This window comes from Pygocentrus nattereri, chromosome 24 (assembly GCF_015220715.1).
Source record: "Pygocentrus nattereri isolate fPygNat1 chromosome 24, fPygNat1.pri, whole genome shotgun sequence".
In the NCBI taxonomy this organism is placed as follows: Eukaryota; Metazoa; Chordata; class Actinopteri; order Characiformes; family Serrasalmidae; genus Pygocentrus; species Pygocentrus nattereri.
Genome location: NC_051234.1, coordinates 13,334,783 through 13,362,139, shown reverse-complemented (window position 1 = coordinate 13,362,139; position 27,357 = coordinate 13,334,783). Strand labels below are relative to the sequence as shown.

Genomic DNA, 27,357 nt, shown 5'->3' with positions numbered 1-27,357 from the left:
CTTTTGCCTGTGTTTAGTTCTGCTAGATGTCACATAGCATTTAAAGTGTTTTAAAAAAATATTTTTAAAATGTATCCATCCTTTCTACTCTGACCTTTTCTTCCTTCTCATTTTATGTTAGGTGTTTAAAAGGAGACTGGGGTGGAATGAATGACCCGTCTGTGACTAACTGCACTATGGCTGTTGCTGAAGTGAAGGCCACCAGGTAAAATGAAACCTGGTACACTCAAAAATGTTCAAGCAGAGCTTTCTTTCATTATTCATTGTTTTGGTATTTGATGGGTATGACCTGGATCTCTCTTATGTGTCTTGAGCTTGACTAAAGATTACTCTGCATCTAGATTGTTTCTAAAGCTTTCTGATTTTGTGGATGTAGCCCCATTCTCCTTTCAGTGGGTATTTATTTGGATGTTTAAAGTGGTTGATCTTGAATGTACAAAAGGATGTAAGTAATCAAGTAATCTGACAATGAATATTTTAAAGCTGGAGTTGATTACCATTCTTTAGGAGATATGATATAATCATCAAATCATACATAAACATGAAACCCTAACTCATGATGGTGTAAAAAGCGTATTGTATCAATAGTTGGACACTCTGAAAACAAATAATCAAAAGAATAGACACATGGTACAAGAAATTCATGTTTATTCTCACTGAGGTTACTATAAGTTTTATCTAAGAAGATGACAACTTCCATAATACAGAGCAGCAGCCTGCTACCCCCAGGGTTGTTTACTTGTGAGCATGCAGATACTGGAAAAAGAGCAGTGCAAGTTTGTTGTGAGTTTGCTGTTCGTGTCTTTAACCGTTAACTATTTCCAAAACGGTGGTGATGTTTTATGTCATGTCTCAGTGCACAATTTATGGGTAGGTGTCGCCTGCTGTTATTTACCAAGGGACATTAGACATACTGGGTATACAGTATTAGAGTATGGATTATAAGCATGACCAGCAAGCAGAGTTAGGGTTGTATGCCACAAAGATGTAAACTGCTGTTCCATCAGTATTTTTGGGAAGTGATGGATTCAATTTGACGATTGGGACTCTGAGGTGAATGTTTCTGCTAACTGTTGAAACTGACTAGCTAACTTTATAAGCAGCGTACTGATTTTTCTCAGTATTTAGGTATGTGATCATCTCTGTCCTTGTAATATTTATTAAATGCTATAGAACAACAATCTGCATTTTATGGATGAGTAATGTTTTTCCTGTGTATAGAACTCCTGTGTTGAGAACTACTATGAGATAAGATATGTAAAATCATAAATTCTGTCTGATGAGACCTGCTGCTTGCTCCTGTCTTTGAAGTTTTGTAGCTCTGTATTCTGGCTGCAACATCTCTTGCATGCACCCAAAAAGCTGTTATTGTCCTGTTATCGGAGAATATCTTCAGGAATTTTAGTTTAAAGCCAAACTTTTTTAAAATTTTAAATCACCTCTATTACTTTAGTCCTGAGCCACAGACCTTGTCTCCCCCACGACCAATGGAGCTTGAGATGGAGCTGGAGCTGTTAGAGGGGGTGGAGGGTGATGGAGATTCTGTGTGGTCCTACCTGTCCTGCCCTGATGTGGAGGAGTGTCGGCTGGGCCTCCATACCTGCCACCCTTCTGCCACCTGTGTAAACACCCCCACCTCCTATGAGTGCCATTGTGAGAGGGGCTTCACCGGGGATGGCGAGCATTACTGCAATCAGACGTGAGCCATGACACTTATGCTACTCTCTAACACTTTGTGTGATATGTGCATAGTTTCTTGAAAAGCTTCACTATACAGTGAGCTGCTAGTTCTTAAAGGTCTGTAATCACATAAAACCCACTTTTCCTATTTTTTTTTTCATAAAAGTCTGAAACAAGCATTGTTTCACGTTTCAAGGCATAGCATTCACTCTCCAGTCTATACAAGGTATATAGTACCAGTGCTGCAAAAGCTGTTTTGTAATGTCATGAAAACCAGCATATTTACATGCAGTATATACACATGTATAGCCTACAGTAATTTAGCCCTAGCCATTTATGTTAACGTTGATAAGGAGTGTTTCTGGCATGATTGCTTTTTGAATGAGGCACAGAGAAGGGCAACCAGTCTGAACAGGGATAATTTACATACATCTTTCTTTTGTTACTGTTCCTTTATTCAGATGAAATGACTTGAATTGAACTGAATAAAGGCAGAATCACAAAAACAGCTTGTTTAAGTCAAATGGATAAAGAGAGTTTGAAAAATGTTCATGAAGAAGCTAATTCTGAGGCCCACATATGAAAAATGAATTCTGAGGCTCATTTGTAAGACATACAGTATGTTATGTTATTAAGGAGTCTTGGAGGAAACAAGAAAAGAAAACTGTAAGGTAAGTGCAGGAAATAGGAAACTACTTTATAGGTGCCCTTTGTAGGCATACCTTTATTGGCTGTGGCTCATCTGTTGTTATGCACAATTTGTCAGCCTCTACTCTATACATTAATGAAAACGGATCACCATAGGACCACTATTGTGTAGTAGGGCTATCTGCTGAAATGACCAGTGAGCATAGGTATACAATAAGTGTACCTAGTTAATTGGCAACTCATTGCTTAGTAGCTGCTTTTAGTGTGCCACAACGTAATCCAAGAGTGTCATCACCATGTAGCACCATATTTGATTCTCTTTACTTTCCCCTTAGATGCTATAATGAGTGTCGTGAGGGCCAGTGCAGTGGCAGTCCACGATTCGAATGCGAGTGTTCCCTGGGTTGGACTTCAGACCCAGCTACTCTAGTGCTTAGTGGGGTGGAGTGTGATGTTGATTGTGGATGTAACTTCCACAGCACCTGCATCACAGCGCCAGGAATCTGCGACCAGTGCCAGGGTGAAATACTCTTCTCTGTTCTCAGTCTGTCTGAACAGAAAGCTGTGCACAACCCATCTGTTCAGTGTGTATATATATATATATATATATATATATATATATATATATATATATATATAGGCTCTTGCTTAATTTGTTTGTTGTTTTTATTTTCTCCATGTCTTGTTATTGCTTCTGCATGCTTTGGTCATGTTTTTCATTGTGTATTTCCAGCTGTCATCTAGAGTTGCATACATTGCCTAAACTGTCCTTGTCTTCTTTCTTCACTCCCCTAGACTGGACAACGGGGCCACATTGTGAACACTGTCGACCAGGTAGCTTTGGTTCTGCTCTGGCTAGGGGTGAAGGCTGTGTGCCATGTCAGTGTAATGGTCATGGTGACCCCCTACAGGGCTATTGCCACAACCAGACAGGCCAGTGCTACTGTACTCACCACACCCATGGACCACACTGTGAATTCTGCCTGCCTGGTTACTATGGAGACCCCAGGTGAGGATACTTACACGATTGAGGATTTTTACCATTTGTTGTGCAGCGTTAATTTGCTTTTACAGTGTGTTAGCTCAAAAAGACATTCAGTAAACACACATTTGAACTTCTAGAGATTATGTAACTTTTATGCTCTTTTAATAAGCATTTTAAACTGTTTTTAATGTGCAAAATATGTAATTATCGATAATGTGTACCCCTCATAATTTAAAGTTTAATTTGAAGATGTAATTTATGCATTCATTTTTGGTGTCTTTCAGGAACAATGGCACATGTTTCAGGCAGTGTCAGGGTCGCTCGGTTGTCTTGTCTTCTTCATCTGTCTCGGCACTGCCCCTGTCGTCCTCCCTTGGCTGGCGTGGGGCAGTAGGGGGTCAGGGTGGTCTATCGCACTGCCTCTGGGTTCTCTCTGTCTCTCAGGATCTAGTACCATGCATGCCAGGCCAGCTTTGCCCTCCTGTGGCTTTGACCCTTCATCCAGACTCTTATACACAATGCACAGTAAGTGCGTTATCCCCTACATCAAAGCATCACCAGCCCTAAATTGTCAGCAGGGGAATTCATGGGTTTAAGTAATTAAGTCACTGTTACTTCAGCAGGAAAATGATGCATTTCTTTTTTATTATACAGAACTCCTATGTTTACGTGTTTGATGGACTACCACGCTTTCTGAATAATGGTGTGATGCACTCAGACCACAATCTAATTGGAGCCTTTTGTGGCACCACTCGAAATCAGCCAATCACAGTTGAAGCCACATCTGGTAATTTGTCTTGTCTTCTGCGTTTAACAATTGGTTTGACTGTGCGTTCCTATATACTGATAGTGGTGCCTCCTCAAGCTATTTTTGCCTTAAAAATTATTTTTCTTTTTTTTGTAATAAAGAGAATGACATGAGGGCTTGACAAGATTTTGACTGCTTTTGCTTGTTTCAGGTGTGATATCTGTCTATTTTGAGGCAAATGTGTCCTCGGCACATCCTCAGGGCTTTAATGCCTCATTCTGGGTACGACGCTGTGCTGAGGGAGGTTCTGGGGAAGACGGTGAAGGCTCACCTGAATGTCAAGGCATGGCTCAGTGCCATGATGGAATCTGCCAGTGTCCCAGTGGTTATGGTGGGCCTCTCTGTGACCGGCTCATCTGCCCAGGGGATTGTGGGGAAAAAGAGGGCAGAGGCATCTGCAACACAGTAAGAGAAAATGTTCACAAGTGTTGGCTTGTGCAGTAGGTAAAGCCATAAAGGGGGACAGAAATGAACCATTTGTAGAATTTGCCAAGATTTTAAAATGTAGCACTACAGTTTTCCTGCTATGAAAGGTCTGCATTACCAAGAACTATTGACACATAAAATAGTAAGAACAAATGATCATGCACTGCTGTTTTAACACTTTCAAAGCATGTTCTTTTAAGGGACAACAATACACCTACATTATGTTTTGTATTGCAGCAAATTGTATTGAAGAACATGAGCTCTGAGATGCTTATATCTATGTTTGAGAAACAGTAATGGCAGTAGGGCCAGTTCACCAGCTAATGTTATTTGGTATGCAACCTTGAACAAGACACCAAAAAGTACAATTAAATAAAAAAATAAATGCCACATACTTTGACTGTACCATAAACTTGTTTTTTTTCCGATAATTAACATAATCTGAAAGACAGATTCTGTAAGACCATTGCAAAATTAAGCACTTTTGCTTGCTGATGTTCCAACAACAAACTGCAAATTCTTAGAGAAACTTGACAATGGCAAGTTGATGTTAGTAGCTGCGAAGTCAAAAAGTCTCTGAAATCTTTCAATGTGTATGTTATGTAATTTCAGACTCTTGGGCTGTGCATATGCACAGTTGGCTGGGCTGGATCTGACTGCTCCTCCATCTCAGACCCAAACAGCCTGGTGTGGGAGACTCTGCTGGATACACAACTCACAGCGGTAAGACCCTCACTGAAATCAGAGTCCTGCTTAGTGAGGAATGGTATGGAATGAGCAGCCTTCCTTGTTGTAAATGTTTTGCTATGTTTGTGTAGTAAAGTATTGATTCCTACATGTTAGAAGTAGTGAGCTGAAGCACTGGACATGCCAAGTGCAGGATAAGCAATGAGGAACTGCATACCAAATTGCTTTATATGTTAGTGCGGTAATACACATTAAAAAAGCCTACACAATCCTAGTTTGATCGTGTTTGGATTGGATTGTAGTATATTGTCAACTGTAACTTAACTCTGCCCATTCACATTAAAGTTAGCAGTTTATCAGCTCTGACTGTTTTTTGAATGAGGCACAATTTGGACCGTTGAATGTATGTATTTTGAGTCAACACACATTGCATTTTTTTAACAATTTTGTTCTTCCTTTTTCCCCCTCCAACTCACAGAATCCATCTCATAGGTTCTTGCACAGAATGGGCCACTCACTGGTTCCTGGACCTCAGGGCACACTGTGGATGTATGGAGGCCTCTCTCTCACTGAAGGAATTTTGGGAAATGTTTATAGGTAAGCACCTTAACAGAATAAACAGCTTAAATTAAAGAATGAGTGACAAAGTAGAGATCATATGTATAAATGGAGGGTCTACAATACAGTACACATTGTAGTGATGTATGCTGGACATTGCTATTGTGTTGATTTGCTCAGGTACTTTGTGGTTGAGCACCGTTGGACTCAAATGCTTACCAGCTCAGTGGAGGAAGGCTCCACCCCCATGCCACGCTACCACCATGCCTCTGCTGTTGTGCCCATTCATGACCGCCTGTCTGGTACTCAGATGGTCACTCATCACTTGATGCTTGTGGTGGGTGGGGTCACTCAGAAGGGTGTTGCTAGTGATACATGGAGCCTAAATCTCAGCAGTCTAGTGTGGAGCAAATATGAGGTAATATCTTTTTGAATATCTCCTTTTCTAGCTGATACAGTGTTTTTTTTTCATGGTTTTTGGGGGAAAAAATACACCATAGATTTTGACCTGATGACTTTCTGTCTTAAGAGCTCAGTGCTGCCTCCTGTGGCTGGTCACACTCTGACAGTGCGCAGAAGCTTGTCTGTACTCCTTATCGGAGGCTATTCCCCAGAGAATGGGTTCAATCATCACTTGCTTGAGTTTAACCCTGAGACTGGCAACTGGACAATTGCCCCACACACTGGCACGCCACCTACAGGTAAAATCCTGATACTACACTAGGCTATATGCATGTTTGAATATAGAACAGTAGTTCAGTTCTCTTTTTTAAATTTTTTTAATTAATTTATTTTTTGTCTTCTTGCTTTAGGTCTGTATGGACATTCTGCAGTCTATCATGAGCAGACCGATGCTGTTTACGTGTTTGGTGGTTATCGTTTCCATGTGGAGGCTGTAGAACCTTCTGGAGAACTATACAGCCTTTACTACCCCAACCTCACCTGGTCCTTACTGGTTCCTTCTCGGGGAAACAAGGTAGCTGAACACAGAAGCACAAAAGAGCTGATTTTCTGTTTTTCCTAGCAAAGATTGAAAGAAAGTTGACTTTTGTATAAACAGTGTTTTCCTTTCTATAGCCTCTTTCACGGTTCTTCCATGCGGCGGCCCTACTGAAAGACACCATGGTGATAGTTGGAGGCCGGACAGGAGCTGAAGATTATAGCAACAGTGTGTACCTCTATCAGATCAACTGCAACACTTGGATTCAGCCAGGTAACCCTCACATGTACACAATTATACAGTGATGAAATTTCATGACAAATGGACAGGTGCTTTCTGCTAGTGTGTTAACCTTTATATCTCAAAATTCTATTTAATCAAACAGACTAGAGAAGGCATACGTGGACTTTGGTACCAAATGTTGACTTTTTGCTTCCTTACCTAAAATGGGCTGGTGGGAATATGTCAATGCGGAATGTTTAAAATACTAAGTTTGTGTCCCACTGCCATGGCATCAGCAACAAAGCAAGCCCTCATTCACTGTCAGCTTGAGTCATTTTGTTCATTAGTGTGGCAGTGTACACTAGGCTTACCCTGTGTTCACACCATCAACAGATAAAAATTAAATAAAAATCCTGTGTCTAATTTGCTTGTGTGCTTATTTTATTGAATCCCTGTGTCTATGCACTTTGTACTATGCAGCTCAGTGCTTAATTCCTGTTGGTAATTGCCACACCACTTTGCTCCTTATTTGAGTAAAGTTAAATCAAAAATTACTGGTGATTACATGATAAAGCACAGGGTATGCCATTTTAGAGTGGTACTAGTAGTATGTTTCATGCTTTATTTTATGTTGAAGCAGCTTCACAGCTCTTGGTAAAGGTTCTAGGACGGGGTTCTCAAATTTTGCCATAAAAGCCAATAGTATAGTAGTGATATGAGCATCATTAGGTGGATGGTTTATTTTTAATGATTAGTTTATTGTAATTGTTGCACATGTATACTGCTATTTAATAACATGCCATGTGGAACATACCTTTTATGACTCTCCAAACATTTCTTCATAACTTATCTCAACAATTTTGTTTGTTTAAATATAACATTGTGATAAGAAGTAAACAAAGATTAAAAAAGTATGATGCCTATTGATGATATCAACACATTCACTGATCGGGCACTTCATTAAGTACACCTCCTTGTATCTGCACTCTTATCGTTGTCTACTTTATCAGGTCGACTTACCACTTTGTAGTTCTACAGTTACAGACTGTAGTTCACCTGTTATTATTATACCTGTTCATCTGCATATTTTGTTAGCCTCTTTTTACTTTGTTTTTCAAAGGTCAGGACCACAGAGCAGGTATTATTTTAGTGGTGGATCATTCTCAGCAGTGTAGTGACACTGATGTGATGGAGGCATATTAAGGTGTTGTTGGAATGAGTAGATCAGACATAGCAGTGCTGCCGGAGTTTTTGAACACCTCATTGTTACTGCTGGACTGAGAATAGCTCACTAGCCAAAAATATCCACCCAGCAGTGTTCTGTGGGCTGTGTCCTGTGACCACTAATGAAGGACTAGAGAATGAAAATGGATGGACTGCGTTCTGTAATTGTGTAACTGCAAAGTGCACCTGTATGGTAAGTGAAAAAAAAGAACAGAAACAAGGTGTACTTCCTGGTCGGTATATTTGTTACAAGTAAAAGATTGTTATTTAATAGTAACTTTAATAGTTCTTTCATGTAACCCAAAATATTGATGGCAAGTTTTTTCATTTTCAGCCCCAGATTTTAAGCTGCAGTATTGACTGTTGACAAGGGCAGAGAATTGATGGCACGATCCAGTCTGTCATTTTATTTGAATGGTTTGGCATTAAAAGCTAAACAGAAGAAAATCTCAGTGTTTCTGTAAAACATGCTCAGTAAAAAGCAAATGAAAACTTTTAGATGTCATTTTCAGCAGAAGGGACCTTCACTATTAAAGGATAATAATATTTTTTGTCAAACACAAGATTAAAAGTTGATCATGTTTCTGAGATTTTTATTTCCCTATCCCAGTATCTTCAGTCGGCGAGCCAGTTAATCGCACCATTGCCTTGGCCATGGCAGGCTGGGGAGGCCGCCTGTTTTTGTCAGGAGGCTTTAACGGGGTCATGCTGGGAAGGCTTTTAACCCTTTCCCTGCCCTCTGACCCTTGTGTCCTGCTGCCTTCTCCTGAGGCCTGTAACGGCAGCACTGGCAGCTGTGTGTGGTGCCGAGGTACCTGCGCCTCCTCAGACACAGCAGAGAGGTAAAGCTTAAATCCTTAAATGCATATCTTGGCTTGCTAGTGACCCATGACCTCACTCTCTCATCATGATAATTTTTTTAAAATAAATACAAAAACAAAATAATGATCAGAATAAAATTATATAACAAATATTAAAATCTAAATTTAGTTAAATGTTTTCCCAGTTTTACACTATTATAGTAGTTTGGAGACCAATTTGTGTTTGAAATGATGCATTAAATTCTGTGTTTTGTTGATTTTTCTAAGTGAAAAAACACATTCCAACATAGGGAGCAATCATTAAATATGGCATTGTCATCTCTCTTTCACAGGCTGGGTTGTCCTGTTGGCCAATCCCCTTGCTCCCCCACTCCCCGCTTCCCTGATCAGTGTCGCCGACTGAAGACCTGTAGCGAGTGCCTGGCACGACACCCCAGAACATTCATCAGCCCTGCACAGGTCCAGACAGTTGTGACTTGGAATAATAGAATAGTTTTTCCTAGAATTGAAAGGCTTATTAGGATGCAGGGCAGTGGCACTGTGTCAGTGACTGTGCATAACTGTAACAAAAGCAACAGAATCTTGAGTCGTTTAAGGGCAAATCTGAACTGAGTCTTGAATCAGTTAATGTCCAAGACACTAACTTAAGTCCCCATCTCAGCTTTGATGTGTTAGAAGATGTATAAACTATATTCAACAGAAGGCTTTATATTCATTAAGATGCTATGACCAGTTGGAAATCGGAAAACAGACCTATTATTACTGTGCACTGATCACTCAACTGCAATCCATACATGCATAATGATTTAAGACTGAATCATATCTATAAATCTGAATCACATCTATAAATCCAAACCTGTAAACTGATTCTCAAAAAATAACACATTCTCATTTGCTATTATTATTATTTTTTGTCTTCTTTTTGTGTGTCTCTCTTTCACTCTCACTCATGTAGCCTGCTCTGCAGTGTAAGTGGTGCACTAACTGTCCTGAAGGAGCATGTATCAGCAGTTCTGTGAGTTGTACTTCAGAGCATGACTGCAGGATAAACCAAAGAGAAATTTTCCTGTCCAGCAACTGTACTGAAACCAGCTGTGAGGCCTCTGACTGCCCCAAGTGTTCAGCCTCTGGGAAGTGCATGTGGACCCGCCAGTTTAAGCGTACCGGTGCGTATGACTGCGCTCTGCTTGAGGAACTGTCTTTTCTCCTAACCATGCACAAGAGCCTCATGTTTCATGCTTTACAGTATCCAGGTTTGGTTGATCAAAGTGGTCCTTACATTAGGCCTGGGCAATATAATAATAATTTTTTTCACATGTAGCAAAGACAGTTGGGAATTTACTCTTATCTTTTTAAAGCCCCAAAATAACCTAGTGTTCTAATACTAAACTTCCAAAGGTTCGAGCTAGCTGCTGCTGTCACATTAACTTGACTGTTTTTAATTCCATTAGACACAGAAACTGGTTGAAGTTCCAAAGTGTGAAAATTATTTTCAGTTAATGTAATTTGCTTAATGTAAAGTAAAATAAGTAGAAGGGAAAGACTGGTGTGGTTGCATCAGTGAAGCTAGCACCATAAAGTGTAGCAGAGAAAACTTAACTGGCAGCTTCTTAACAAATTTCTATCTCTGTCTCTGTTTGTTTCTCACTCTTTTACCCATCGCCATCGTGTTGCTTGTCAATCATCAGCGACATCCGATTACATTGTGCTGTTGTCACAATTTACATTACCTACATGAAAATACACACAGTATTTACTATTTTGTAACTTAATCAAGAAAACATTTACAGAACAACAGCAGCAAGCATTCAGAAGTAATTGCTCACACAGGGCTTACAAAGCAGCAGACTGATTCTAAAGGTTGCCAAGTTGGAGGAAAATCGTTGAATGTTTAAGTTGGCATTACAGTTATTGGTTTATAACAATAAGGTTTTGGTAACTTTTATCAGTACACCAAACTTCTACTCTGCAAGAACTGTCTTTTATTTGAATCTATTTTCAGCAAAAAATATTTGGTTCTTATTACTGTAGTTTTTAAATGAATTTCATGGCATTTTGATGTTTTAAATAGCAGTAATGAGAACCGAGCATAACTCCAAAGAAAGCTTCTCAAAAGTAGAGATTCAAGTGTAACTCCACTGACCTCAAGTGGTAATGTTTAAAACTGATTTGCCCTAGCTATGTAATCAGGTAACATAATGAAAACAGTGTGCACTAAAATGTTCATTCATAGTTTGTCGATAACCTGAAATGACATTTAAGCCATTTTGAGATGATAAAGATTGAAGTTTAGAGCAAGTTGAAATAGAAGCACGTCCAAAGATGCTTATATTATAAAATTATAAAAGACCATAGATATACCCTCAAACAGTCAAAAACATAGTATTACTAATGCCTTTTGTTTTTAGATGCATGAAGTATTGAATTCCCTTTTTGTTCCCAGGAGAGACCAGGCGCATTCTGAGTGTGAATCCAACGTATGACTGGACGTGCTTTAGCTACGCACTGCTGAACGTGTCACCTATGCAGGTGGAGTCGTCTCCCCCTATGCCATGTCCTGAGCCCTGCAACCAGATCAAAACCTGCAGTCAGTGTCTCAGCTCCCGTGGCTCTGATGGGGGTTGGCAGCACTGTGTGTGGAGCATGGCTCTGCAACAGGTGGGAAAATGTACAAATAAGTCTTATTTATAGTCTAGTACTAGATTTATAAGGAAAATTTGCCTTGGGCCTGGGACACACCAAGCCAGTTGGTGGCTGTTAGATGCTGTCAGGCTGTTGGTGAGCATCAGTACTGCTTTCTTTTTTTTTTTTAATTCAAATGTCCAAATATTGAAATTAATCATACGTGATTCTCAGACTCCCAACAAGGAAAAAAAAGATTAACACATGCATGAGAGCTCTGCATGTGCTCTTAGAATGCACCAACATTAAACAAAGCATGAGGTACTTTTTGTCATATAACTATGTATAAATGTTCACATTTTATAAGCCACCCAGCAATAATAAACAGTGATTTATTTTCACTACCATATTTAGCTTAAACACAAAAATTCAGGTGCTGTAAGTAAGTGCATCAGTTGTAGTCTTTGCATTGTGTTCACAGGAAATGAAAGGCAATGGTAATGTGAATGAAGGCAATAATCAGTTGAATGTATTGGTGCTAATTGTTAAGCATCAGCTTGATATGTCCTAGGCCTTATTTGTATTTTAACAAAAAAAATACTTTACAATATGTGTGTCTGAAAGTTTGTGTGTATATACACATATATACAGTGTATCACAAAAGTGAGTACACCCCTCACATTTCTGCAGATATTTAAGTATATCTTTTCATGGGACAACACAATGAAAAGTAGTCTGTGTGCAGCTTATATAACAGTGTAAATTTATTCTTCCCTCAAAATAACTTAATATACAGCCATTAATGTCTAAACCACTGGCAACAAAGGTGAGTACACCCCTAAGAGACAGTTCCTGAAGTGTCAATATTTTGTGTGGCCACCATTATTTTCCAGAACTGCCTTAACTCTCCTGAGCATGGAGTTTACCAGAGCTTCACAGGTTGCCACTGGAATGCTTTTCCACTCCTCCATGACAACATCACGGAACTGGTGGATATTCGAGACTTTGCGCTCCTCCACCTTCTGCTTGAGGATGCCCCAAAGATGTTCTATTGGGTTTAGGTCTGGAGACATGCTTGGCCAGTCCATCACCTTTACCCTCAGCCTCTTCAATAAAGCAGTGGTCATCTTAGAGGTGTGTTTGGGGTCATTATCATGCTGAAACACTGCCCTGCGACCCAGTTTCCGGAGGGAGGGGATCATGCTCTGCTTCAGTATTTCACAGTACATATTGGAGTTCATGTGTCCCTCAATGAAATGTAACACCTGCTGCACTCATGCAGCCCCAGACCATGACATTCCCACCACCATGCTTGACTGTAGGCATGACACACTTATCTTTGTACACCTCACCTGATTGCCGCCACACATGCTTGTGACCATCTGAACCAAACAAATTAATCTTGGTCTCATCAGACCATAGGACATGGTTCCAGTAATCCATGTCCTTTGTTGACATGTCTTCAGCAAACTGTTTGTGGGCTTTCTTGTGTACAAACCTCAGAAGAGGCTTCCTTCTGGGGTGACAGCAATGTGTGCGGCGTATGGTCTGAGCACTGACAGGCTGACCCCCCCACCTCTTCAATCTCTGCAGCAATGCTGACAGCACTCCTGCGCCTATCTTTCAAAGACAGCATTTGGATGTGACGCTGAGCATGTGCACTCAGCTTCTTTGGACGACCAACACAAGGTCTGTTCTGAGTAGACCCTGCTCTTTTAAAACGCTGGATGATCTTGGCCACTGTGCTGCAGCTCAGTTTCAGGGTGTTGGCAATCTTCTTGTAGCCTTGGCCATCTTCATGTAGCGCAACAATTCGTCTTTTAAGATCCTCAGAGAGTTCTTTGCCATGAGGTGCCATGTTGGAACTTTCAGTGACCAGTATGAGAGAGTGTGAGAGCTGTACTACAAATTTGAACACACCTGCTCCCTATGCACACCTGAGACCTAGTAACACTAACGAGTCACATGACATTTTGGAGGGAAAATGACAAGCAGCGCTCAATTTGGACATTTAGGGGTGTAGTCTCTTAGGGGTGTACTCACTTTTGTTGCCGGTGGTTTAGACATTAATGGCCGTGTATTGAGTTATTTTGAGGGAAGAATAAATTTACACTGTTATATAAGCTGCACACAGACTACTTTTCATTGTGTCAAAGTGTCATTTTGTCAGTGTTGTCACATGAAAAGATATACTTAAATATCTGCAGAAATGTGAGGGGTGTACTCACTTTTGTGATACAATGTGTATAGATAGATAGATAGATGGATGCACACAATCATGTGCACACACTTTAAGACTTTTTGGGGTGTTTTGGTGCCCTCTCAACAATTTTTATCCCCTCTCATCATTTCAGTGTATGAGTCCCTCCTTTGTTCCATTGCGGTGCGAAGCTGGTCAGTGTGGTCGCCTGCTCTCTGGTGGAGACTCCTGCTCTCCTCACTGCTCCCAGCTCACCCAATGCTCCCAGTGCATTGTAAGGCCGCAGTGCGGCTGGTGTGCGGCCCGTGGCGGCAACGGGGCAGGACGTTGCTTGCAAGGAGGTTTGGATGGTACATATAAATCTGCTACTTCACTTCTCTTGTGTGCTTAGTGGCACTAGGAAAACTGATTTGATTTTCTTTTTTGTGAGATGTGAGTAAAAAATTATTTACAATAGAAAAACAGTATTCAATTTCACTGTAAGACAAGTCTTTTACCTGATTTATATTATGTCAACTTGTGTGTTGACTTAAATTGTAAGTCATTTGTAACAAATTTCGGTGTAAGTTTGAAAAGAAAAACAGCTGATGTGAGGAAAACACATTTTATTTTTCTACTAAAAGTGGTATTAATCATCATATAGCCATCAACATTTCCTGTACGTGTAAAGACCACTCCCAATAATGTATAGCATAAAAAGACTATTCTTGAAAGGGTTCTATAATGCATTGTAGAACAAAGCCTTTCAATTGTAATAAGGTTAGGATGACTAAAATTTGCACATTTTGTAGGTGTGAGTGAGTCTCTTTGCTTTCAACGGAACAGCAGTTGGTCTTTCCTGCATTGCCCAGAAGAAGATGAGTGTGCCAATGGGCATCATCGCTGCAATGTTACCCAGGACTGCCATGACCTGCCTGATGGCTATCATTGCACCTGTAGACAAGGTTATATACTCAGCAGGTAAGCTCCAGCAGCATCAGACTAGACAAAGGTAATGTTATTTAACTTGATTGTTGTTCTCGTTCTGTGATTTTTATTTTCTCTCTTTTACATTCACTGAAGATATTGGAATGACCACTGCACCTGTTACCATGTAAATAGAAGACATTCATGTTTATGGAGGCTGAAGTGCAAGGTTTTACCAGTTAAAAATATTTTTTTCCTTAATGATCAGGTACAATGGAATTTGCTCTAAGGCAAGGCTTAAGTATTGTGGCATTTTTATTTGTTTATTATTGTATATAAGTGTTTATTATGAAGCTACCGCCTTTCTTGTATTACCTCTTTGTAATATCTAAGCTAATATCTAATAACTGCTTTTGTGCGATTGTCAGAGCTGCATTTAGTTAAATATCAAGACTGCTTTAAATAACCTTGTGTGCATGGGTATTATCAACTAAGAACATTGTTGATAAGAATTTTCATAATTGCAGCTTCTTTTTAAGAAGCATAAAATATCTGTTTATTACAATTACATTTGTATTTGCCATCATCAATGAAATAGCTACCCTTACTGATAGGATTGCCAAATTTCTTCAGTGGAACTGTACAAGATATTACCAACCCGTCAAGCAGAAACAGATCAGCATCTTCATCCCTTTTCATGCCTTTCAACTTTCTTGATGAAACCAAAGTCAGCTTCTTTTCCACCAGCTTTGTGTTTGGATTTTCCTGTTCCACCTTACACGGTACACCAGATAGGCTTTACTCAGGTGCCTCAGCGTCTTGTTCAAATTTTCCCGTTCCACCTAAAATAGTGCAGCAGTTACATTCAAGAGTCTCAGCTGTAGAATAGAACTGCTGCACAGTTTGAGGTGAATTGACTACTGAACTGAACTGAGCACTGACTCAAACACATTAAACAGATTAACTTGAATGTTTGAATGACTGGTGTGAAGCAGTGGTGTTTTTTACAATCAAAATGCCATGGAAATACCCCTAAACAACTGATTTGATAGGTTAGGAAATCAAATACATGACTAGGTTTAAATAGATTTGCTGATGTTCAAAATGTGCCTTTAATGCCCTTTCATATTAAAAGTCTTTGTATTAGTTGTCCATTCAGTACATACAGTATGAAATGAATAAATCAACATATCTCCTGTAAAACCAGGCTTTTAGAAAAATCAATTTCTAAAATGTTGCTTTTTTTTAAAATATATATTTTATATATTTTAATATATGCTTAATTGTAGCCCTTGTATAAATCTCTCTCTCTCTCTCTCTCTCTCTCTCTCTCTCTCTCTCTCACTCTCACTCTCTCTCTCTCTCTCTCTCTCTCTCTCTCTCTCTCACTCTCACTCTCACTCTCTCTCTCTCTCTCTCTCTCTCTCTCTCTCTCTCTCTCTCTCTCTCTCTCTCTCTCTCTCTCTCTCTCTCTCTCTCTCTCTCTCTCTCTCTCTCAGTGTGTCTGGGCAGTGTGAGCCAGTGTGTGCACAGGGCTGTGTTAATGGCACGTGTGTGTCACCAGGAGTGTGCCAGTGTCACTTTGGCTTTGTTGGGGAGAACTGTTCCTCTCAGTGCCGCTGTAACAAGCACAGCAATTGTAAGAGTGTTACACAGCTGGACAATTGCCTAGAGTGCCACAACCACACTAAGGTATTGCACCATTAATTTGGTCTTTTTTAATCTGTTGGCTTCAGACTTTGAGTACAAGTCATTCACCAGCCTATTTTTATGAAATATGGCAGACAAAATAGAAAGAAAAATATTTTCATTAGAATAGCAGAACAATACAAGCAATAAAAACAATACAAGCTTTTTAATTCTGAAAATAGCATGAAAACTTTATTTTGGTGAAGATTCAGCACGTTATTGAATATTACTGTAAACAATTATATTACATTCCAAAATACAGTTGAATTGCCATCTTCTGATACCATTAAACATTGATACACTTTTACACCCTTGTTAGGAGCTATTAATTTTTTTTCCAATTGGATTTGTGAGAAAACACAAACAAAATTAGCTGCTGTAATATGGTACTCATTTTCAAGGTACTCTGTGAACATCTGCTGAAGATTGACATTAAGAGCTTGATACGGCTGTAATTAAGAAACTATCCGGTCATGATTTATTTAAAGACAAACAATAATAGGTAAGCTTGTATTTACAGTGATGTTTGTGTCAGGCATTTTTTAGGCAGCTTTTCACATCCACTGAGGGATTTATGTCAAATGGTAAATTGTTTGTAGAAACCAGTCTTTTCCATGTGACAGTGTGATTGAGGTTAATTAGAAATCAATTCCCAAATGTTAACCTAATTGATCATGTCAGAATTGGGTAGGTTTGCAAAAAAAAAGGTTGTGGACAAAATGGCTGTCAGACCAATTAAATTTGTTAACTTCTACTTGGTATCTTGGTATTTGGGTGGCCAGTGTTTGCTCTGCTTTTATTTGTGCCTTTATCCCATTAAAATGTCAGATGCACCCCATAAACACAGTGGTTCCCAAAGTGAGTCTTGGTGACCCCATGCCACACATTTTTGCATTCTCCATCTACTTTAATGTACCTCACCCAGCACATGAGGAGCTTGTTAATGAATACATTTTTTGAATCAGGTGTGCTAGATGAGGAAAAGCACAAAATGTGCTGTCTGGTTTCCCTAGCCTGAGACTGACAACCCCTGCATTTATTAGCTCATTCTGTCTCTATGAACATGATAACTAATGCCTGATTTTTTTTCTCTCCATCTCAGGGTCAGCACTGTGAGAAGTGTAAGCCATTGTATGTAGGCTCAGCAGTGGGTGGTGGAATGTGTCGGCCCTGTCGAGAGTTTTGCAGGGGAAATAGTGATGTATGTCTGTCCAAAGATGAGCACAAGTTGGCCCTTGGACACCCAACAGACTATCCACTAGACCGTGAAAGTGTAAGTCTGCTTCTCTCATTCTCTCTCCCTCTAACTAAATTTCTCTTTCTAAGTCACTCTAACTCTAACTCTGCTGACTCTTTCAGATTGTGCGCTGGGTAACAGAAGGCCCTACCGAGGATAATGCTGTATGTGTGAGCTGTCAGAACAACAGTGTTGGGGAGAAGTGTGAAAGCTGCCTTAGTGGCTACTTTTTGCTGCAGGGGAAATGTGAAAAGTGAGTCTACTGAAAGTGGTAAACTGTAAAACACACAGGACAAGTTTTGTGTTAAGATTGTGATTTCAATATTTTGCAGGACATATAAATAATTATTATTTAGGGATGGGCATTTTAGGTAGATTTGATAGTGAAATTTGTAAGGTATTGTTTGGAAACTATCCACATGAATACTGCAATCTACATGTCATACATTTTGAAGATTCTGAACATTATTAAAATTTGGGCACCACCACATCTTACTAATACTTGTACTAAGTCCAGACCAACCCTAGAAAATCCATATTATACTATATGTGGCTTGAAATTTGCACAGGTGTCAATCTAAAGTGTTTGAGATATCAGACAAAAAGCAAAGCATCTGTTTTCATTTCTGGTGAAATTACTACCCAAGGAATTTTAATTTGAAAACCAAGAGTTTGTAAATTAGCGAATGGTTAGTTAGCTCATTTCAAATCTGATAAATTCATTAAATCAGTAGTTCAGAGTTGTAGTAAACTTTATTTGGCTACAGCAGTCTTTCCGTACTTCCTTCTTTAAACTAAATAGATGAAAATGTCCTTTTTTTATATGAAAAGATATTACAGAGAAGTTCATTGGCATATCAAAAATCCTAATTTACTGTTAAATTTTTTACACATTTGAAAATTCTGACCCAACCCTACAGTAATACGGAATTCAAATTCAAAAGTCTGAATATGCATATGCAAAATACATTTTGAAGATGTAGATGGTGAACGTGGTTGTGTTGTACTTAACTTTATCTTCTTGTCCTCAGGTGTCAGTGTAATGGCCATGCAGATACCTGCAATGAGCATGATGGTACAGGCTGTCCCTGCCAAAACAACACAGAAACATCATCATGTCTTAGCAGTCCACAGAATGACCGCAAGGAGTGTTACAAACAACAGGTACTAATGGTTACTCTTTTTTTGCGCAGAATTTAGCACTAGACATTGATACTTCATTACACTTCTACTACATTATACTCCATCTAATGCAAAAAGACAAAAGAAAGGCAACAGTACAGAATATCTTACCTTAAACCAAATGTCATTAAGGTTCAGGGGCAATCTGTTATTTGCAGGAGTTTTCAACAGCACAGCGACTTACTGCTCAAGCTGCAAACATCAAAGAAATATTATCTAAAAAAAGAACGAAACAGAAGGACTGATTTAAAAATTACACGGATGTGCCCACAGAGGGCTGGAGCAAGACCTAATGGACAGATGGGATATCGATAAACTTCTGTCATCATAATGGGAACTGTAGTCGTTCAATTTTACTTTATAAGGTCACAAAAATCCATTGTCCAGACAAAGAAAGAGTTAACTTGAAGGAAAAATATGTGTATTATTTGTGTGTAATATTGTACTTGGACACACAACCCATGTTTATGTTTAATCTAGGCTGCATTTCTCTTATTGCATATATTGCTATAACAGAGCATGAATTTCTGTTGCAGTTAAATACTCACATAAATAGAACTAACACTTTTTCTTACTATTCTTCTTGCTATTCTTACTTTTTTAATCAAAGGAAGTTTTGAACAATGAAGGTGCTAATATTGTGATGCAGTACAAATATTGAAAAACAACACTAGAAATAAAACATTATTCTTTCATTTTTTGTGTGTTTTCATTGTTAATTAAATGTTCTTTTATTAGCAGAAATAAATGTCTCAGCTTTTTGAACTACTGTATAATAATTTTTCTTCAGCTGAAAACAACTTATTTATTATATCAGTGTGAGAAAAATGGAGTAAATACACTCACCGGCCACTTTATTAGGTACACCTTGCTAGTTAAAGGTTGGACCCCCTTTTGCCTTCAGAACTGCCTTAATTCTTCGTGGCATACTTTCAACAAGGTGTTGGAAACATTCTTCAGAGATTTTGGTCCATGTTGACATGATGGCATCACGCAGTTGCTGCAGATTTGTCGGCTGCACATTCTACCACATCCCAAAGGTGCTCTATTGGATTGAGATCTGGTGACTATGGAGGCCATTGGAGTACAGTGAACTCATTGTCATGTTCAAGAAACCAGTTTGAGATGATATGAGCTTTGTGACATGGTGCATTATCCTGCTGTAATTAGCCATCAGAAGATGGGTACACTGTGGTTATAAAGGGATGGACATGGTCAGCAACAATACTCAGGTAGGCTGCGGCATTTAAACGATGGTCAGTTGGTACTAAGGGGCCCAAAGTGTGCCAAGAAAATATCCCCCACACCATTACACCACCACCTGCCTGAACCGTTGATACAACGCAGGATGGATCCATGCTTTCATGTTGTTTACACCAAATTCTGACCCTACCATCTGAATGTCGCAGCTGAAATCGAGACTCGTCAGGCCAGGCAACATTTTTACAATCTTCTATTGTCTAATTTCTGTGAGCCCGTGTGAATTGTAGTCTCAGTTTCCTGTTCTTAGCTGACAAGTGTGGACAGGAGCACACCTTCTGAGGCTGTAGCACATCTTCTTCAAGGTTTGATGTGTTGTGCATTTAGAGATGATATTCTGCATTCCTTGGTTGTAACAAGTGGTTATTTGAGTTACTGTTGTCTTTCTATCATCTCGAACCAGTCTGCCCATTCTCCTCTGACCCCTCACATCAACAAGTCATTTTCGTCCACACAACTGCTGCACACTGGATATTTTCTCTTTTTCGGACCATTCTCTGTAAACCCTAAAGATGGTTGTGCATAAAAAACCCAGCAGATCAGCAGTTTCTGAAATACTCAAACCAGCACGTCTGGCACCAACAGCCATGCCACGTTCAAAGTCACTTAAATTACCTTTCTTCCCCATTCTGATGCTCGGTTTGCACTTCAGCAAGTTGTCTTGGCCACCTCTACATTCTTAAATGCATTGAGTTGCGGCCATGTGATTGGCTGATTAGCTATTTGTGTTAACAAGCAATTGAACAGGTTTACCTAATGAAGTGGCCGGTGAATGTATATAGTAATATTTTCAAAAACACATAACCCTATGCATAATATCAATTCCAGTCCTTAAGCTGGAATCCAGCAAAGTGTGTTTGGTGATTTTCCTAGTCAGCTGACCTTGAGAATGAAGTGATGAATGAACATGTGTGAAAGAACAGGCAAACACTGTGGACCTTAGGACTGCATTGACAGTGATTTTACTTTTTGAATACTTAATTTTAACAGTTCACTTTCAGTGATATTGTCAAATAACATTCAGTAATGAAATTCTGTTGAAATACTACAATACACACACTATACTTAAAGCAACCCCGCTGCGTGTTTTAAGTATTAATGGTTTGGATGCATTACTTTGTTAATCATTCTTAAATCATTCTCTTGCCATGTTTCTTTCTTTTACAGTGTGCCAAATGCAAAGACTCTTTTACCGGCACACCAGTTAACGGGCGTCAGTGCTACCGGCAGTTCAATGTTGACAACGAGTGCTGCTTTGACCCAACATCACAAGTCAACTGCTTCCACGAGCCCAACATCCGCAACCTCCCCAAGGGGCGCACAGTCTTTTTCGCAGCTCAGCCCAAATTTACCAACGTGGACATCCGTGTAACTATAGACGTGACCTTCGGGGAAGTGGAGGTTTATGTGTCGAACTCCCACGACACTTTCATTGTGGATGTGGGCCGCCAATCAGGCGTGCACACGATTAAGATTGAGGATGAGGTCACCTCAGCCACTATGGCTCGAGGAGACAAAGAGGTTCCTCTGTCATTGTCCCCACAAAAGGTGAATGCAAACTCCTCTTCTTCGGCCCTACTTGGCCTGCACACCAAACCGCATAGTCCAGATCGGGAGGTTCGGGAAGAGCGGGCCGAAGGTCTTATCACATACATTACTGTCTGGAAGCCGCAGACAGTGCTCATTGTGCGTCGTGTTCGCGACCGCGTTGTGATCACTTTTCCCCATGAGGTACATTCGCTCAAGTCCAGCCGATTCTACATTGCACTGCGTGGTGTGGGTACAGACAGCCATGATGGGGAATCACAAGGCCTGCTCTTCTTGCGGCAGGATCAGGCACACATTGACCTCTTTGTGTTCTTCTCGGTCTTCTTCTCATGCTTCTTCCTGTTCTTGTCTGTCTGTGTGCTGCTCTGGAAGGTCAAGCAGTTCCTGGACTTCCGCCGCGAGCAGCGGCGCCACATTCAGGAGATGACCAAGATGGCTTCACGACCCTTTGCCAAACTCACAGTCTATCTGGAGCCTGAGGAACCACAGCTTATCTATTTGCCCTCAGCTGGTGGAGGAGGAGCTGTCTCTTTGGCTCATGTCAGGACAGGCAAACTTGGAAGCATGGTGGTCGGCCCGCGAGGGCGTCCAGGAGCCCCGTCATACAAGCATGATTCCAACACCGTTACCTCAACTCACCACCATCACCACCATCTTGCCCTGGCTGGAGGCAACAGTGGTCAGCACCTTCCCTTGCACTACTTAAACACTCATCACTATACACCTAGCTCCACTACCAACCCGACTTCACACCATCATCACCATCCAGCCTCGCATGGCAGCTACCAACACTTCTGCCGCTCTGACCCCTTCCTCTCACAGCTCTTGGGCTTTTCCTACTCCTCCTTCAAAGTTGGACCAATTACTTTGGAGCCCACCGATGATGGCATGGCAGGAGTGGCTACTGTCCTCATTCAGCTGCCTGGTGGTATCCTCGCACCAAACAGGGCATGCCTAGGCTCTGCATTGGTCACCTTGCGGCAGAACCTGCAGGAATACTGTGGCCATGGTGGAGCAGGGACGCATCCTGGAGTTGGTGGTGGACGCAAGGGTCTCCTGGGCCACCAGCATCTAACCACCATGGCCATGTGAGGAGCAGGAAGAAAGATGAGAGAATGTGGGAGATGGACAGATGGAAAAGATGGAAGACACTGATTTCACTGTTTGAAGACTGCAGAGAGAGAAAAAAAATACATATGGAATTAATTTCTTAAGGGGAATAGAAGACACAAGTCAGGTGTTGGGGAGCTGGATGTGAGAGGTGAGATTATGTAGGACGTCAGAAAACATGAAAACGATCTTGTGAAGCAAGTTGCAAGGAACAAGCTACTTGAAGAGTATGTATGGATGTGATGTTTTATAAGGGATGTATTTATTGTAGCAGGTATAATGGATTATGTGGAATGGATCATACTGTACATAAATTGTGTTAATTACTAAGTGTCTTTTATTTATCACTGTTTCTGAAAAGCTTCATGTGACCATGGCGGCAACATTTTACGAAATGCACTACATGTTTTGTTGCTGCATTCTGCCTTTGTCCTACATACAGCTACTGAAATTGAAGTGAGCACGCTGCCTGTTACACAGACACTTTGGCTTAACTTCTACAGAGTATTGCCCAGCGAGAATGGCGGCTTTGTTACAGAACCAAAATGTGCTTTATGACTTCTAGTGACAATCTGAACTGCCATTTTGCAAGAAAAGACATTGCAACATGTTCAAGTGAATGTGAAAAACCTAACCATCTGCCGAAATGCGCCAAAGTGGCTGTTACTTGTTTGTAATATGTCTATTAACTAACTGGTATTGTTCTATAACCATGATAATGGATTATGCTTCTTACAGAAACATTGCTTTGAGGCAGTAGGTCTGTTGAATGGTGAGCCATGCAATTATTTTTGTATACATATTTATCCTGGCTGATAACTCGTTTCAGTCTTGTTGAATGGTTCCCTTCCCACCCCCTTCCCCATTGAATTTCCAATTTTTCTTAATAACTTGCCTTTAGTATCTTTGCCTTGAGTAGAATATAAGCAAATGTTGTGATTTCATTCTGATTTCAATTTCAAACAGAATTTGTGTTTAAATTTTGGACTGTATTGAGAATTCATGGTCACTGGAGGAGCTCAAGATTACATGATAAAATGTACATTAATAATCACTGATTAAGTTTTTAATATTAGTTAAAAAGTGCATGACACTATTACCTATTTTCCCTAAACTACATTTTGTTCCCTCTAAGGGTAAACACAATTGCATTTGTTTTATGTTAGCATGCTAGCATACAAGTTACAATTCGCATCATATAAACTTGTATGTTGGTTTCTGGCTTACATTTACTGAGCAGTATTTTTTCCTTATGGTTTAATCATGGTGTCGGACAATAAGGGCTTCTGAAAAGTACTGAATAATTTTTTTAAAAATGGTACTGTCCAGTCAACTTGGGGGAGAGAGAGTGGAACAAAAATGCTACAATGAGAAATTTCAGTAGTCGATTATAACAGTATCTTTCAAGTGAGAGAGTAATAAGTAAGGAAATAAGAAAGAAGGAACTCAAGAAAGAAACAAGACTATGACACGCCTTTATCAGTATTGACTTTTATATGGAGGTTGTGTTACATTTTACTGAACTGGGTGTAATCAAAGGTGTTTTATCTTAAGAGGCCAATTTTGCAAGTTATATTTGAAAGACCCCCCTAGTCTACTTAAAAATACGTGAAGAGATCATTTACAGAAAGTAATAAAATATCGGTATCATTTTATATTCTGTCCCTAATGTAGTTATTAGACCTCTGGAGTATGGGAACATAAAATGAGGACATAAATGCACAATTCAGCCATAAGCAAGTCTTGTGTTTCAGATCACTTACAGTACAACTGATAGAAATGCTGGAAGAGTAGGAACAGCAGGTTGATGAGCTATTCCTAAGGTTAGGGTGCACTGATCTTACACTACTTTTTGGTAAACTATTGCTTTAAAACAGAACAAAGTATTCTAATTATAAGAAGCATTGAAGACCAAAATATGTACAGGTGTCCGTGCATTTGTGGAATCTGTGTATTCTGTCCAATCCTGCTTTTATATTAAAGTGATTCATGCTCATGCCTTCTGTGTATAGCAATGTGTCCCCTATTAAACTTAATCTAATTGTGGTATTAATGCCATCTTGTTTTTATTTTCATTGAAATGGTGAAAGAGAATCATCAATCATGATTGACAGCAGTGATTGCAGTCTGGCCAGACTAATCATGTCCGGCTCAGACTCATCTAAGCGCAGTGCCACTAAAGATGCTTAAGGTAAGATACCACAGGCAAAATTGATGATTTGGGTTTTGTCAATCATTTTTCAGAGTTTTTGGATAAATTGCGTACATAATCATTTCTGCTTAAACTGAAATCTCTTTAACTGTAATCAATTTTAGTAACTTTACTGTGGCTTTGGCACAACCATTTCATGTCATATATAACTGAAAACCTTTTTTTTTGGGGTGGGGGGGGGGTGTTGGTGTTGGTGTAAGTAACTTACATATCTGTGAAAGCACCTTTAGCACTGAAAGATACAAACATATTTTGTATCAACGTATGCTGGCTTTTAGATGCCATCTTTTGCAGGGACATCCATGCTTAGTCAACATGACAACATAAAGAAATATTCTGCTTGTGTTACAACATCATGGCTGCTAAAATCAGAGAGGGTGGCCTGCCTGTCTCCTACTGAAAATTAAAGTGCAATATATGACAATGAAGTCCCTGTGTGGTTCCACAGGTGAAGACTTGTAAAACATGGTAAATAATTATTTTTTCAAAACTGTATCAACTGGTGTCTTCAGTCCCTGAACAATTTTTTAAGTGTTGTTAAAAGAAAAGGTGATGTAACATGCTCCTGTTTTTTGTAATGTGTTGCTGGCATCACATATGAAATAAGCATATATTTACAATAAAGGTCACAGCAGCCTAACAGGGCTTTGCAATAATGGAAATGCATTGGTGAACCTCTGACTAAACATATTGATAGGGCTGGGATTCGCAGAAAAGCCAAGCATTAAAATATATAAAAGCAGATCCCATTAAGTACAGCCTGTGTCTGTTTTATGAGACTTTCTCATTGATCTAGACTTTTCAGTGGAGATGGGCAAACTTCTCTCGTCATCAGACTCGGATGACCAAAGGGAAATAGGTAAACTACTCCATTTACTGTCTTCAGTAGTTTTGACTTTTTACAGCTTTTAATTGTAAAATACATGTAAAATACAAATGCATCACTACCTGTGTGAAAGTGATCTCACAAATTATTTGAGACCATTTAAGGCCTTGGCTCTGAACAAGATTGACTGTTCTGAGACATTTTCAGAGACCTGCAAAGTCCTAATTTTTATTGAGTGAACTTGAATGGGAATTCTATCCATTTCCTAAAATATTGCCATCATTTGAAGGTGAAGAATAAACAAAGTCCAGGGTTTTTATCTGAAAAGGGTTTTAATCTGAAAAGCTCCTTGCTATAAAAAAGTGAGTCAGACTTATTCAGAGTGGTGGTGATAGGAAATCAAATGTCTCAAGAAATTTAATTTAATTAAATGCCTCTAAAATCCTCTTACACAAAACGTATTACAAACATTCTTACAAACATGCCTGATATGTTGTTTCACAATAGTTTTGTGGCAAGGTTTTGGACTACAAAACACAGAAATAAAAACAAATGGAAAACAGCAGAGGCAGCGCTATAACAGAGTTATTGAGTCACTGTGAACCTGCTACAAGGTGAAATATATCCTAGTATGCCTGTTACAAGTACCTATGTATAATTTTATTTATATAGCACTTTTCCTGCTGGTGGCAGCTCAAAGTGCTTTACAGACATGTGATAAAACATTGTTAAAGAAGAGATCATTAGTATTTAATTAGAATCAGAAAAAAATGAAAAAGATTAAATTACAAGATAAACCCCACAAGAAGTTCAGTTTTATTAAATGCTAGTTTAAAGAGATATGTTTTTAGGTGCTTCTTAAAAGTGAGCACTGAGCTTGACTGTCTAATAAAAGGTTGAGTTCCACAGTTTAGAAGCACAATAACTGAAAGAGGCCTCTTCATGTTTTCTGTATTTTACAGAGGATATCTGTAGAAGGCCACTGTCTGCAGATCTTGAATTACGTGCCGGAACATAAACAGACAGACACTGTGAAGTAAGCAGGTGCTAGGTTGTTTTGAGCTTTAAAGACTAGTGGCAGAACTGGCAGAAATCTATCTTGAATGATACAGGCAGCCACTGCAGTTCTTTCAAAGCGAGAGTGATGTGATCTCACTTTTTTGTTTTTGTTATGAGTTGTAAGGGATGTACAGTTTTCTTAGGAATTCCAGTAAGAAGAGCATTAGTAGTCAAGTCTGCTTGTAACAAAAGTTTCTTTGCATTGCTCTGAGATAGAAAAGGCCAAACATTAGCAATATTTCTTAAATGATAAAAAGTTACTGTGTTTACATGCGGGGTAAAAATAGAACTCAGAGTCTATGATCAAACCCAGGTTTCAGATTTGGTATATGAAGATAAAGTTTAAAAAAAAAAAAACTAAAGTTTCTCATAAAAAAATGTTTCTCTGAGTTTCTGTACTAACGATCAGTATTTCAGTTTTTTCATGATTTCATTGTAGAAAATCTTGTGACATCCACTGAGAAATATCTGACACACAGCTGGTTAGTCTGTCTACAGAGTCTTGAT

General features: G+C 39.5%; 1 protein-coding gene across 2 annotated transcripts in view; it reads left to right on the top strand.

Moving 5' to 3' along the window:
- megf8 (multiple EGF-like-domains 8) overlaps positions 1 to 24,809 on the top strand; it is a 43,821-nt gene extending 19,012 nt beyond the window's left edge. Inside the window, exons 21-44 of one of the 2 annotated variants that reach the window (XM_017703987.2) lie at positions 122 to 205; positions 1,454 to 1,699; positions 2,664 to 2,848; positions 3,124 to 3,337; positions 3,598 to 3,838; positions 3,968 to 4,100; positions 4,273 to 4,526; positions 5,160 to 5,270; positions 5,713 to 5,831; positions 5,973 to 6,210; positions 6,322 to 6,493; positions 6,605 to 6,768; positions 6,870 to 7,005; positions 8,789 to 9,020; positions 9,332 to 9,458; positions 9,955 to 10,165; positions 11,443 to 11,657; positions 13,976 to 14,171; positions 14,613 to 14,781; positions 16,227 to 16,419; positions 17,519 to 17,689; positions 17,776 to 17,906; positions 18,685 to 18,817; positions 21,263 to 24,809. In XM_017703987.2, coding sequence (XP_017559476.1) covers positions 122 to 205; positions 1,454 to 1,699; positions 2,664 to 2,848; positions 3,124 to 3,337; positions 3,598 to 3,838; positions 3,968 to 4,100; positions 4,273 to 4,526; positions 5,160 to 5,270; positions 5,713 to 5,831; positions 5,973 to 6,210; positions 6,322 to 6,493; positions 6,605 to 6,768; positions 6,870 to 7,005; positions 8,789 to 9,020; positions 9,332 to 9,458; positions 9,955 to 10,165; positions 11,443 to 11,657; positions 13,976 to 14,171; positions 14,613 to 14,781; positions 16,227 to 16,419; positions 17,519 to 17,689; positions 17,776 to 17,906; positions 18,685 to 18,817; positions 21,263 to 22,735 — 5,548 coding nt within the window. In that variant the 3' untranslated portion in view covers positions 22,736 to 24,809. Of the gene's footprint in view, positions 1 to 121; positions 206 to 1,453; positions 1,700 to 2,663; positions 2,849 to 3,123; positions 3,338 to 3,597; positions 3,839 to 3,967; positions 4,101 to 4,272; positions 4,527 to 5,159; positions 5,271 to 5,712; positions 5,832 to 5,972; positions 6,211 to 6,321; positions 6,494 to 6,604; positions 6,769 to 6,869; positions 7,006 to 8,788; positions 9,021 to 9,331; positions 9,459 to 9,954; positions 10,166 to 11,442; positions 11,658 to 13,975; positions 14,172 to 14,612; positions 14,782 to 16,226; positions 16,420 to 17,518; positions 17,690 to 17,775; positions 17,907 to 18,684; positions 18,818 to 18,993; positions 19,532 to 21,262 lie in introns of those variants that run through there. The other variant, XM_017703988.2, reaches the window with a different exon arrangement.
- The last annotated feature ends 2,548 nt before the right edge of the window (positions 24,810 to 27,357 follow it).